The sequence below is a fragment of the Barbus barbus genome (genome assembly GCF_936440315.1).
Source record: "Barbus barbus genome assembly, chromosome: 12".
NCBI lineage: Eukaryota > Metazoa > Chordata > Actinopteri > Cypriniformes > Cyprinidae > Barbus > Barbus barbus.
In genome coordinates, this window is record NC_136740.1 from 27,598,729 (window position 1) to 27,611,622 (window position 12,894).

Genomic DNA, 12,894 nt, shown 5'->3' on the forward strand with positions numbered 1-12,894 from the left:
CCCAGCCAGCAATGACATGTGGGGCCCAGATGAGGGCTTCATGGGCGGCAAATGTGGGCCCCATTATGGGCTTGCACCCGGGATCCACATTGGGGCCAGCCGTGGAAGCCCAGACGTACTAAAAGTGGGACCTGTAAGGGTACTGCATGGGTCTTAACTGGGTAATTCATGTCAGACCCATTTGGGCCCCACCTGCCTAAAGGGGTTTAACGTGGGCTTGCACCAGGATTCAACCGTGAATGCCCATATGGGCTTAAAGTGGGCTCTGTAAGGATCTTATGTTGGTCCTAACTGGGCAATTCATGCAAGGCCTATCTAAGCCCAACCATGCCAAATGGTTTAAGGAAACAATCTAAGAAAAATTAAAAACGAAGAATGAATACAAGTACAAGATAAATACAAGACACTTGATGCTTTGAACTGCAAGAAATATATTAAATTGAACAACAAAAATTATCTTTAAAAAACAATGTCACAACATACAGGTAAACTAAAAAATATATTTAAAAAAAAATCTCTGAAAAAAAAACCTCAAAAAAATTGAACAACAAACATAATCTTTAACTATTTAAATTTTACAACATACCGGTAAATAAATCAAAAATATATATTTTTTTAAAATCTCTGCGAAAAAAGAAAACAAAACATCTCTCCAAAAAATACATCCAAATACACTCATGGCGTTTGTGTTGTCGACGCTCTTGCTGCCCTCTCCCCGCCACGGTCACGTGCTCCTGTGAACCATTTCCCCACCAGGACCTGCAGATCGAGGTCCCTACACTTGTGTTCCTAGTTCAACCCAAACTTAGCGCATAAATATGCCATGCAGGACCCATATATGCATTCCCAGATCAAACCCATGCCCACTTGACCCATGCCTGTCCCTTATGGGGCCCATGTAATCAGCTCATATGGGCTTCCTATGTGGGACTCATACTACAAAACCTACATGGGACCCGCTGATTTCACCCAGCCAAAGTTCATGCCCACACAGTTCCCATGGAACCCGTAGTTAACCCATCTGGGCCCCACATGTCATTGCTGGCTGGGAACATAATAGGCTATATGATATTTACCATCTGAATCTAACCATGTCATGTCAACAAATGGAAAAGTCAGCCATCTATTAATTATCATGTTAATTAGGCCTACTGTGCGCCTTTAGCCCCAACAGCAGGAGCGATTTTTACCCCAAATACCATACTACTACATATGTTATTTAAAAACGGTTGCTTTATTTAATTTTAGCGATTCTCATTTGCTACTTAAACCTACAATATATATATTTTTAAAAACCCATAAAATGTTATATCAAGTAAGCACAGAATCAACTTTGCACTGCACCTGCATCTTGAAAAGCTAATGTTTTGGAAAGTGCTACGCCACGTTTTTGTTCCATCTAGTGGTTTAGATGAAAATAATATCAAAGGCGCCTTTAGCCCCGTTGTACCCTATATATATAATTTGCACAGCTGTACACAAGATATTTAACATAAGCAAAAGATCTGAACAACACATTTAAACCTATTTTATTTAAGTTTATTTAAACATGCAATAGTCAGCCTTAATGCATATAAGAATGATGATAAATTGAGCAAGTAACATTTAAAATACAGAAAAACATCTGTTTGTAATCTGCATCCAGCCTTGTCAGCTCTAACAGCTTTTATCTAGCAGTCAAAGCCACAACCTGGATGATAATGATTACTACAATGATAACGAGGCCAATACCAAGGCCGATGTGATTCAGGATGAGCGCCGTTTTGGAGTTCTTCTCTGCTAATTCTCGCCGTCCTGAGTAGTTGGCATCTCGAGTCTGTGAAAACAATTGTGAAACATAATGTCAACCATTTCTGTTCTCATTTCTTTGAGCCAGTGGCAGATGGGGAAGTTCTGAAATGAGGGGGTAAATTCCACTCTTTGTGAATGGATTTTCTTAGTTCTACATTTAATGCTCTATTTACATTTAATCGAAGTGGTACACTGAAGGAAAATCTGGTGTATAGAAACTTTTTTTTTTTTTTTTTTCAAAAATTGCGAGTAAATTTTACAACATAAAAGTAAGAATTGTGAAAAATAAACTTGAAAATGCCAGAAAAAAATTAAGATAAGTATTTTCTTTTATTTTACACACACTGTATTAAACATGAAATTTTGAAGTACAAAGACTGAAATTGTATTCACTTGTATAAATGTACTATACATATTCATTTATTAAGCCAATTATTTATGTTTGCAGTGAACTGCAAGTTAATTTAGCTTTGTGAAGATACTACTGGTTACTTGTTATCGTTCTCTTGAATGTAAACAAGTTTTTGGGTAAGTTTGCTGTAGTTCTGTTTTATTATGCACATTGATAACCAAGTTAACATGATACAAAGTTAAGCTATTATTTATTAGTATCAGCCTAGCAAATCCAGTCGACCAAATTCACAGTTGTTAGTGAACTACGTCTATGTTCAAAAATAACGGCTTGTATGTTTTCACATGTTAAAATATAGGCAGGCTTAACTCTCCAGTACTGTATGGCCCGGTTTCACAGACAGGGCTTAGCTTAAGTCAGGACTAGGCCATAGTTCAATTCAATTACAATTTTAAAGTAATTTTTATAGACATGCCTTAGAAAAAAAAAACATTACTGGTGTGCATCTTGAGACAAAACATTTTTTTACAATTTGATCTCTGTTGTAACAAGTTGGAAAAAATAATGGGCATGTCAGTCTTAATTTTAGGACTCTTACATTTTTGCTCAAGAATATTTCACAAAGCATTTTAGCTCTTAAACCAGCTCACAAATCTCGGAAAAGTTAGGGGTAGTAAAGAGGAATACAAGACCAAATCACAAACAATCCTAAAATAACTGTTTAAAAATACATGTTTAGAAACTTTTGCATTTATTGTATTTAACACATTGTATATTGTATGTATTTAACACAATGAAAATAGCATTTGACCTAAATTTAAGAATCATCAGCAGCTGAATATCTAGATAGCCCTGTGAATGTTTGTATCGTGGTTGTGGTTACCAATGAATGGGACATTGCAGTGCATTGCATGCACCTGTTGGATATTGACTAAATATCTACTTTATCTTTTGGCTTTAATAAGACTTCCCAAAGAAACAGGCAAGAATGAGCTCGTATGGGCCGTCCACAATGATTCCAGTTCTTTCCAACAACAAACCACTTGAATGTGACAAACTTGTAATTACAACTTCAGAAGTGGGAAGTAGGACGTTTCCAATATGTGAAGGCAGAATTAATGGTAAGAAAAAATTATTTGTGAATACAGCCCCGATCTACTGGTCTAATCAATAATACTTGTTCATATAATGACAGTTTTCAGTTAATCAAAGAGTAGCCTACATGTGTACTGATTTTTGTACCAATTTAAGTTGTAGGCTATTCTTTAGACGTACTATAGTAATGTTGGCGATTTACAGAGAGGCACCGCTTAGTCAGTGGTCTCTTGCTACACATTCTCACTGAGGGCTGAGGATGAAATCTTATAACCGCCCCTGTGTGTAGCCTTAACTTGAAAACATGCTGTTGAATGTTCAAGCAACTTTTAGTGAAATACTACAGTGCAGTACAACAGTAAAAATAACCTATAAAATAAGCCCCCCCCCCCCCCCCCAAAAAAAACTGTAGCTGTTCACACCTTTATTTATAAAACTGTCATTTACAGGAAGCAAAAAAAAAACAACAACCTGTAACTATGCCCTCATTACACATACTGGATCAGTTATAGGGAAGCTGCATGAAAGATCTAGTCATTTTTATTTGGCAATAAGTGCAAATAGCAATGGATTCTATTTACAGCAAGTGAAAATAGGAGTATTTTGTAATGATATGCTATTTACACTAAATGCAAATAGCTATAGATTCTGTTTACACTGTTAAAATAGCAAGATTTTCTGCTATTTATACTACTTGTTGCAAATAGTGGCAATCATCTGCAGTATTGTAGTACATTATAAAACAGTACGCAATTATACCGTATTGAGTGTAAATTATAATTTTAATTCAAATTATTAAATGGATGCCATCTTATTGGGACAATAAATCCCTCCCTACACCTACCCCTACCCCAATACTTTTATTTTCAACTTTTTGATTATTTCGTTCATTTTTATTGAAAATAAATGCCTTTCTGATGCGGCATGAGAGTTGAAAAGGGAGAGAAAAGTTTGGCAAAAGGCGGGGTCAAACTTGGGTCGATCACGTCAAGTCTTGATGACCAGTTCCGATTTTGTGACAATATCCGATTTTTTGGGACGACGTGCTTACATTTCTTTTAAAAGTGACCCGTATCCGATGTGTGCATTTTACACTGCACTTGGTGAAACAAGCCAAAAACAGCATATGATATGACAAATCAATTTGAATAGTACATTGAGTTTAATTTATTGGCATGGAATTCATATGGAAACGTTTTTAATGCAATATTTACATCTATACATCAAAATAGTTATATAGCCTAGAACAAATTCTTTAGAACAGTGATCTTCAGCTCCACTGAAAACTTGCGAGTGGAATAATACTCAGGTGGTAGCTATAAGCATGTCACATCGTCTGTGTTTTTTTAGTAATTAAAACCAAATGCGTTCATCAGTGATTGCATATCAAAGGCAGGGACATGTTTGTGTGACTGATATTAAAATAGCGTCTTTTTTTTAGTGTTGACTAACCCAATCACATGTTAGTGAGCGGAGTTAGTGTAAATATCCTTTGCCAACAAGGCGGGCTATTTGCACTTAGTATAAATAGACACTCCATTTTTGGCATGCCTACATATTTGCGTGACCACAAATACAACTTAAGCTTTAACAAGCCTCTCACCTATTTGGCAGTCAACTGAATCCCCTTTTATGTAGTTATGAAAGTTAAAATGTGTATAGTTCACTACTAAAGTACATGTTCACTAGAATTATATGACAGGTCCTTTACTACAAAAAGACAGTCACTGCGACACTCTATGTGCTTCTTAAAACCATTTTCATAAGTTTCACGTTATATTGTCAGCTTGGAAATTATGTAAATGCGCATGCCCAGTAGCTGCAGCTGAATCCCTTCTAGCCTTAACCACAAATCAGACAGGAGAGTAGATAACTTCGGTGAACTTAAACTTAAAATGGTGTGTTCCACGGTTGAAATAAAACACTTTCTGGTGTTTATTCATGTTCATTTCGTGCTTTAAGTAAATATGAAAAGACGATCGGTTCACATGTTTGTCACGACACATTGAAGAGCCGCAAAACGGTATTGATTGTTTGAATTTCTTTAAAAATGACACAATTTAAAAGCTGAGGGTCCTGAGACCTTGTTTCATATCCAGTGTTGGGAAGGTTACTTTGGAAATGTAATAGGCTACAGATTACAAGTTACTTTTCATCTACTTTATTAAAGTAATGTAACTGATTACATTTGATTACTTTTTTATTGCTTTTCTAAATTTATAATGTTTTCAACTGTTAAAAAATCAGATGTAACCCCCTTTTGTAATCATTAACATTTTCATAAGTAACTGTAATTTAATTACACATTTTTTCTTAGTAACTGTAACTGATTACAATGACTTTTATTTTGTAATTAAATTACATAATTCCGTTACATGTTACTAGTTACTCCCCAACATTGTTCATATCAGAAGTAACCTGCTCTGTCTTCTCTGTCGGGGTGTTGTCAGTTTCCGCTTTGCTCTGCGATGTATTTTTTACTGCACGAGAACGTGTGTAGTGTGAGAGCGGCATTGTTTGTCGGTCATGGCAACAGTAACTAAGGGTGGGCGGGTTTTGTGAACGGTTAATTGTATGCTTAATGCTTAGAAATGTTAAAGAAATTAGATAAAAGGAAAGCACTTGGCCTAATATACTTACAGAGATGGAGTAAATCAGCGCAGCAATGCCCAGAGGTAAACAACAGCACAGCATGATGAAGATGGAGTAGGCCAGGTAATCTGGCAGTGGATCAGCCAGTGGAGCGGCGGTCACAAAAACTGCAGGCTGCATAGTGACCACAGTTTGTCCTAGATACGGCCCCTGGGCGTAGGGGCCCTGGAGGACTGGCTGGCTTGGAAAGGAAGGAGGATATCCGGCAGGATTGTGCTGGTATGATGGTGGTGGTGCTGCAGGCATCCCTGATTTCTCAGATGAATTTGAGGCCCCTGGAGGCTGATCGAAAGAGTGGCTGGGATCCATTCATGTGATTATTTGATTTTCCTTTGCCTTGTGATCTGCAGCAACATATGTAATACTGCACTCTGGTTCAGTCTTTTATGTGCTGATGGAAGTAGTCAGTAAATGGGAGGTGAGTTGTGGGTTGCCGGGGAGGAGTGACAATAACTTTTCGGTCTCCATTACACTCTGTGACCGCAGGCACCACCTTTTTAGTTTCCATTTACACTGATGAACTACTTGAAATTTAAGAGGATTATTTCACCACACCCGACCATTGTTCTGGGATCTTGTGACAGTGAATCTTCCTCTTTTTTAAAATCTTTTTCCTCATCCTCCAGCACTCTCAAAAAAAAGGTACAAAAGCTGTCACTGAGCTGGTACTTATACAAAGGGGTTTAAAGGTACATATCAGTACGTAAAGTGTACATATTTATACCTAAAAAGTACAAAAATTTACTTTTTGAGAAGGTACTGCCCCTGTGAAAGATTTCGTACCTTTTTATTTTTTCTAAAAGTGTGTCAGCATTGCATTACATTTACTCATTGCAACATGGGTTATAAACTCACCCTTCCTGTATTTTAGAAAAAAAGCATTCTTAATTAAATGAGAAATAGCTTCTTAAAGAATGAAATGGTTTTTTTGGCCAAATCATTCCTCACTAGGCCTATGGTCAATAATTTGTCAATAATTATCCATTGATCCAAAATCTCCATTGATCATTACATTTAAAATCATAACACCAAATGTGTTTGTTAAATTATATTTGAGGCTGTTGTATTAAAGGACACCTTGTATACACTCTTAAAAATAAAGGTGCTTAAAAGGTTCTTCAGAGCAATGCTGTAGAATGCCATTCAGTCAAAGGTTCTTCAAAGAACCATCTCTTTCTTACCTTTTTATAATCTGAAGAACCTTCTTTCACCATAAAGAACCTTTTGTGAAACAGAAAGTTTCTTCAGATGTTAAAGATTCTTTATGGAACCATTTAGACAAAAAAGGTTCTTCTATGACATTGTGAAACACCTTTATTTTTACGGAGTGTCTATTTGCACTATAGTGCAAATAGCCCGCCTTGTTGGCAAAGACTATTTACACTATCTCCACCTACTAATGTGTGATTGAGATAGTTAAGACTAAAAAAGACACTTATTTTACATCAGTTTCAATGGCGTAGATGGAATGGCGCGTACTTTTTGACGCGATCGACCTGAGTTCGAGCCTGCGTTTTTTTTCTCCTTTTTCAAATCTCATATCGCATCAGAAAGGCATTTATTTTCAATGCAAATGAAGAAAATAATCAAAAAGTTGAAAATAAACGTATTGGGTAGGGTTAGGGTAGGAGTAGGGAGGGCTTTATTGTCCCAATAAGGTGGCATCCATTTAATAATTTGAATTAAAACTATAATTTACACTCAATACGTTAATATTACTGTTTTATAATGTACTACAATGCTGAGGTGCAGATAATTGCCACTATTTGCAACAAGTAGTATATAAATAGCAGAAAATCTTGCTATTTTACCATAGTATAAATATAATCTATAGCTATTTGCACAGTGTAAATAGCATATCGCTAAAAAATACTGCTATTTTCACTTGGTGTAAATAGTATCTATTGCTAAAAAATATGCTATTTCCACTTAGTGTAAACAGTATCTAATTGCTATTTACACTTAGTGCAAATAGACGCTGCCTTATTTTTAAGAGTGTAATATCTCTCACAATTTACAATATTCAGTGTAGATGATAATGACAAGTACTATAGATGATATCTGACCTCTAAACTCAAACCACAATCTGCAGACAGCAAAAGATTGAGTGATACTATAGTTTGTACTGGTAATAAATCTGGCGTGCCATATTCTTTCTCACTAATGTTTTTTTAATACTTTTTTTTATTTTACTATTTAAATGGTCAGTTAGGATACTGAGAAGCACTGTATATTCTTCCGCAGGAGGTCAAGCAAGAGCTAAGTGGATAATGTGAATGTAGAAGCACAGAGTCTCTCTCTCTCTCTATCCATCCATCCATCCATCAATAACGAATATCTTGAACTCTTTTAAATCACTCTACACCAGGGGTTAAATTAGGCCAGTGGAAAATCTGCCCTACTGCTCAGGATGACTTACTGGAGGAGAGGTTTTGACTTCCTAGCAAGTCTCATGTGTAGCTAGTTAGTCATGCGACCAAAAAAGCATAAAGGTAGTGGTGGCATATAATAGTGTTGTTGCCCAGATTTTACTTGTTGTCATTTCACCCTTTTCTCACAGATATGCACATTGATTTGTATAGGAGGGGTTGTGATTCAATGATGCAACTTCATTCTTATGTGATTTATTATCTACACTCGATTTTGGGGTGTATGGCAGATGAATATTTATTGCTGCTCTACATTTTATGGACAGTTGGCCATTTATGAGTGCTGAATGACTGGCAAAAGACATACTTATTTGAAAGCGACTGGCTATGAGTTCCAAGCAGTGATATTAGTATCACTGAGTTACTATTATAGTTTTTTTAATTATTACTTTTTGGAACTTTTTGGTAATTTATAGTAGTCTTTATACATTTTAATTTCAGTTTAAGTTTTTTTTTTTAGTTTAGTTTACCAAGTATATGAAGTATTTAGTATAAGTGAAGTGAGTAACATATTTTACAGGTAGCAGGTTAAGGCAGCATGAGCAGGCTCTGAATCTGGGGAGAGTGATTACTTTTATAGGTTTTATTAAAACACATGTTTATCATGTTTGCACAATGTCTGTACTTTCTTCTGCACTGGAAGCTCTTGTCACCAGGCCAACTTCCTTGTGTGTGTAAACATACTTGGTACACAGTAAATTTCCTGGTGTTAAATCAACACTGCATATGGAAACTGGTTCCCATATGTACACTGTGCAGTGCTGATTTAACACTGGGGAATCTACTGTGTAATAAAGCTCTTTCTGACTTCAGATTATTTTAATTGTTGTTTTAATATAACAGTGTCTGTATTAGTATAATAAAAAATTGTGCTGATGTTTCTATGAAGTCTGAGTGGAGGTGGCTTAGTCCTTTTGTGCTTCTGACACTACATTACTTATGGTATATTTATGTTGTTTTGTAGTCCTAACTCCCATTTATTTCCTTCCTCTGGAAATGTTACCTACATTAACAAATTTGTCATGGTAAAAGTACATTTCGACAGGTTTTTAATGTGCCATGTTGTATCTGACAGTTTTAACTATGCAGGTCATCCTGAGACCATGTCTAACTTACACAGGACGTGAGCAGCGAGGTGAAAGTGACGAAATGCTTGCATGAAATGAAATAAACTAAAATTCTTGTAAACTGATGCCATTCTATTTATGACATTCTGACACAAAGTTCAAATCTTTTTGGTAACAGCATAACATAACAGCAGATAACAGACCTTTAGCCTAATTGTTTTTGCTAGGGACAATTTAGTGGTTTCTGGAAATTGGTAGGGACATGTCATAGCTGTCACGGTTTGGTGAGGGAGAAACACATGAAGAGGATAAGGATAAGCAGTGTTTAATAATCCACATAAGAGTAGTCCATATTAGAGAGGCAGCATACAAACACATACCAGGGAATTACAGACGAGACCGGACGAAGAAACACTGAACTGAATGCAACTTATATGGGGAACGATAATGAGGATAAACGAGACACACCTGAACATAACGACAGAATCAAACATAAGGGAAAACTAGGTCACACAGAGCACATGGGGAATGAAAACACAACAAAACGTCCATGGGTGTGACAGATCACCCCTACCCCTCTCTCTCTCCTCTCCTGGAACAACAAAGGGAGGGACGGAGGGGGACTTAGGTGGAGTGAATGTGGGATGGAAAAAGGTGATTGGAGGAGGTTCAGATGAATTAACTCCTGGGAGTAGGACGATAAATAGGAGTCCAGGGTGGTGATGGAAGAAGGAGCCAGGGAAGAAACTGTAGGAGCCAGGGCGGATCAGATGGAGGGAGGAGTCAGGACGGAGACAGGAGGGACTTGAAGCAGGAGGAGCCAGACAGGACCCAGGCCACAGCCATGATGGCGGCCCATGGTGGAGACGACGGAGGGAGGAGCAATGGTGGAGGAAGGGCTGACAACCCCAGGGGACCGACTGACACCGGCGGAGCAGGTGGTGGTGGACCCCGAGAAGGAGAGTCAATGAGCCAGGGCGACACAGAGGATCCGGAGGGCCAAGGCGGAGCAGATGGCGCCAGTGACTGAGGCAGAGCCAGAGCGACTGAGGATCAAGGTGGAGCCGGAGGGACAAGGGAGCCCGGTGGAGCTGGTGGACTGACAGGCCACGGCAGAGAGGAGCAGGCTAGCAGCCATGGTGGAGCCGCTGGGTCGATGGGCCGAGGCGGAGTCCGGGACTCAGAGGCTGGAGGAGGAGACAAGGGCTCCTCCAGTCACGACACCGATGGAGACTGGCAGACCCGTGGTGAATCCAGCGCACAGATGATGGGCTGAAGGTGAGCAGAGGGGCTGACAGGAGACAGTGGTGGCGATGGTGAAGCAGGGATGACAGGAGGAGGAGGCAGGGTGGGTGGTAAATCTAGACAGGTAGAGGGTTCAGGGATGGTGTGTGCCACACACACTTACTTAACTTACTTTTCTCATTTAGCAGACGCTTTTGTCCAAAGTGACTTACAAATAAGAAAAAGTAAAAGTCAGCCTTTTATGTTCTTTTTGGTCTAGAGTGGCAATTTGGCGAGCTGTCCCGACATGAAGGCCATATTGTTTAGTGTTCTTTTCATGCTCTGGATTAGCATATTGTATACATAACATGATCATCACTTAATATGCTAAACTGCTATAGGGTAAAACTCTGATCTCTGAAAAACACCTGTTTAAATGCATAGAAATATTTTTGTGGAAATTCTGTGTTTTGAATTCATTTTCTGTTAACGTCATATTAAGGTTATTTTATGTAGGCAATTCTGTCAATGCACTAAAACCACCAAAACTCTTCATACATATCTCAGATCAATTCATTCTTCTACGACACTAGCAAAAATTGTCACCCAACAATCACACACTGTTATAAAACGGGTATTATGCAGTGTTTTCTTTTGTAAAATGTCTTTATAAAACAAGAATTTCAACTCGGTTGCATTGGGGTCTTGAAAACAAACACACATCTATTTGGGTTGAACAATCAGATAGATAGATCTAAAAATGAAATGTGTAATGAAATAAAAGCAATATAATGAGATGTATTATTATATATATTTTTATGTGTAAAAACATAATAGCCTACAAAAGTAGCCCTATGTAAAATAATTAGCTACACACAGGATATTGAAGATAAGCAAAAGGTCTAAAAACATAATAGATGTAAAGTGAACAAAAACAGATAGGTCTACATTTGTCTAAAAGAAGATGACAAGCAATTTTTGGCAAGTCTATAATAAACAAGAATAAGTACTGTTTTTTCATGTTAAATTAAATTACTCGGTTAACGCTTTTATTGTTTAAAACTTGTTTTACTGGGTAAATATTGAAACACTAAACTAATAATGTTTACAATATAAAAGAATCAAATTTGTAGCCTATAATCTGCATCCGACAGGTTTAACACCTTTAACAGTTATGGATAGGCTATTTGCCTATATTTTTTTTCAACACAAACATGTAGACTTTCTTTTTGCATTTGAACGAACTCTCGAGGACGGGAGGACGAACTGAATTCTGGGTTATGGCCCGTATCAAGTCCGCACAAGTCACCTCTCGATGCATCCTCGGTAAAAGGGGCGGATCAAGAACACATCCGGGGATTTGAACTGGACTTGGCTAGATGTGAACTTTGAATTGGAACAGTACTTGGGCAGCGACTGATGACAAGTACGCATATTGAGAAACGGCCCTAGTTTCTCCCTCATGTTGCCTTGTTAATTTGATTTCAGGTGTGTCTTGTTCCTCCCTGATTGTCCTGTGTATTTAAGGTCTTGTCCGTTCAGTTAGTGTTTGTCGGTTCTGAATGTTATTCCTTGTGTTTCCCGTGTCTCCTACGCTCCCCGTTGGATTATTAAAGACTCTTGTTTGGGAATTCCTCGTCTCATCGTTCTGTGCTTCCTTGCTCCCTGAGAAGTGTGACAATATGCATTTTCTGTTGACATAACATTGGTTATTTTTACTTACACTTTCACTTCTGTTTAAACACTAAGAAGAATGTGTTGGAAACTCAGAAGCGAAGACCAGGAGACTCTTGGGTATCTAAAGAGTTCTTTATTGAGAACGTGCTGCGTGGCACTGCAGTCATCAAAAGCCTAAGGCAGTATTACATTGTAGTTTATATACATTTAGGGGCAGTGTTTAGGAATTGAGACAAAGCACCTGGGTGATGACAAAGCATGCAAATGAAGTATTCAGGTATAGCAACCTGCCCCATTTAACCACTCCTAATCCAATCAGCATAACTACCCAAAGACTGGGGCAGGGGCACCAAGAGCCATTACAAACAAAAGGTGAGAGTCTCCGTTATCTGGCTCATTTGACTTACAATAAGAGAACAGGAACTGGCAGGAACCTCTTGCTACAAACTTTGTTTAACAGAATCATTCATCTGATGTCATCATATTTACCTTAAATGCTAAATACAACGTATTTCACTTTAGTTTTTTCAGGTGATTGTATGTAAGGACATAGGATCAGTAGATCTAAGACAGAACCTGTTAGCCTGCACCAGAGCGACCTCGCACT

General features: G+C 37.9%; 1 protein-coding gene across 1 annotated transcript; it reads right to left on the reverse strand.

Annotated features, from left to right (window-relative positions):
• Positions 1 to 412: 412 nt before the first annotated feature.
• LOC306877820 (uncharacterized protein) lies at positions 413 to 6,268 on the reverse strand. Its single transcript, XM_079429798.1, has 2 exons — positions 5,879 to 6,268; positions 413 to 1,816 (listed from the first exon to the last, which is right to left on the reverse strand). Exons 1-2 carry the CDS (start codon positions 6,197 to 6,199, stop codon positions 1,667 to 1,669), a joined length of 471 nt encoding a protein of 156 aa, XP_079285924.1. The 5' UTR covers positions 6,200 to 6,268; the 3' UTR covers positions 413 to 1,666.
• Between the last annotated feature and the right edge of the window lie 6,626 nt (positions 6,269 to 12,894).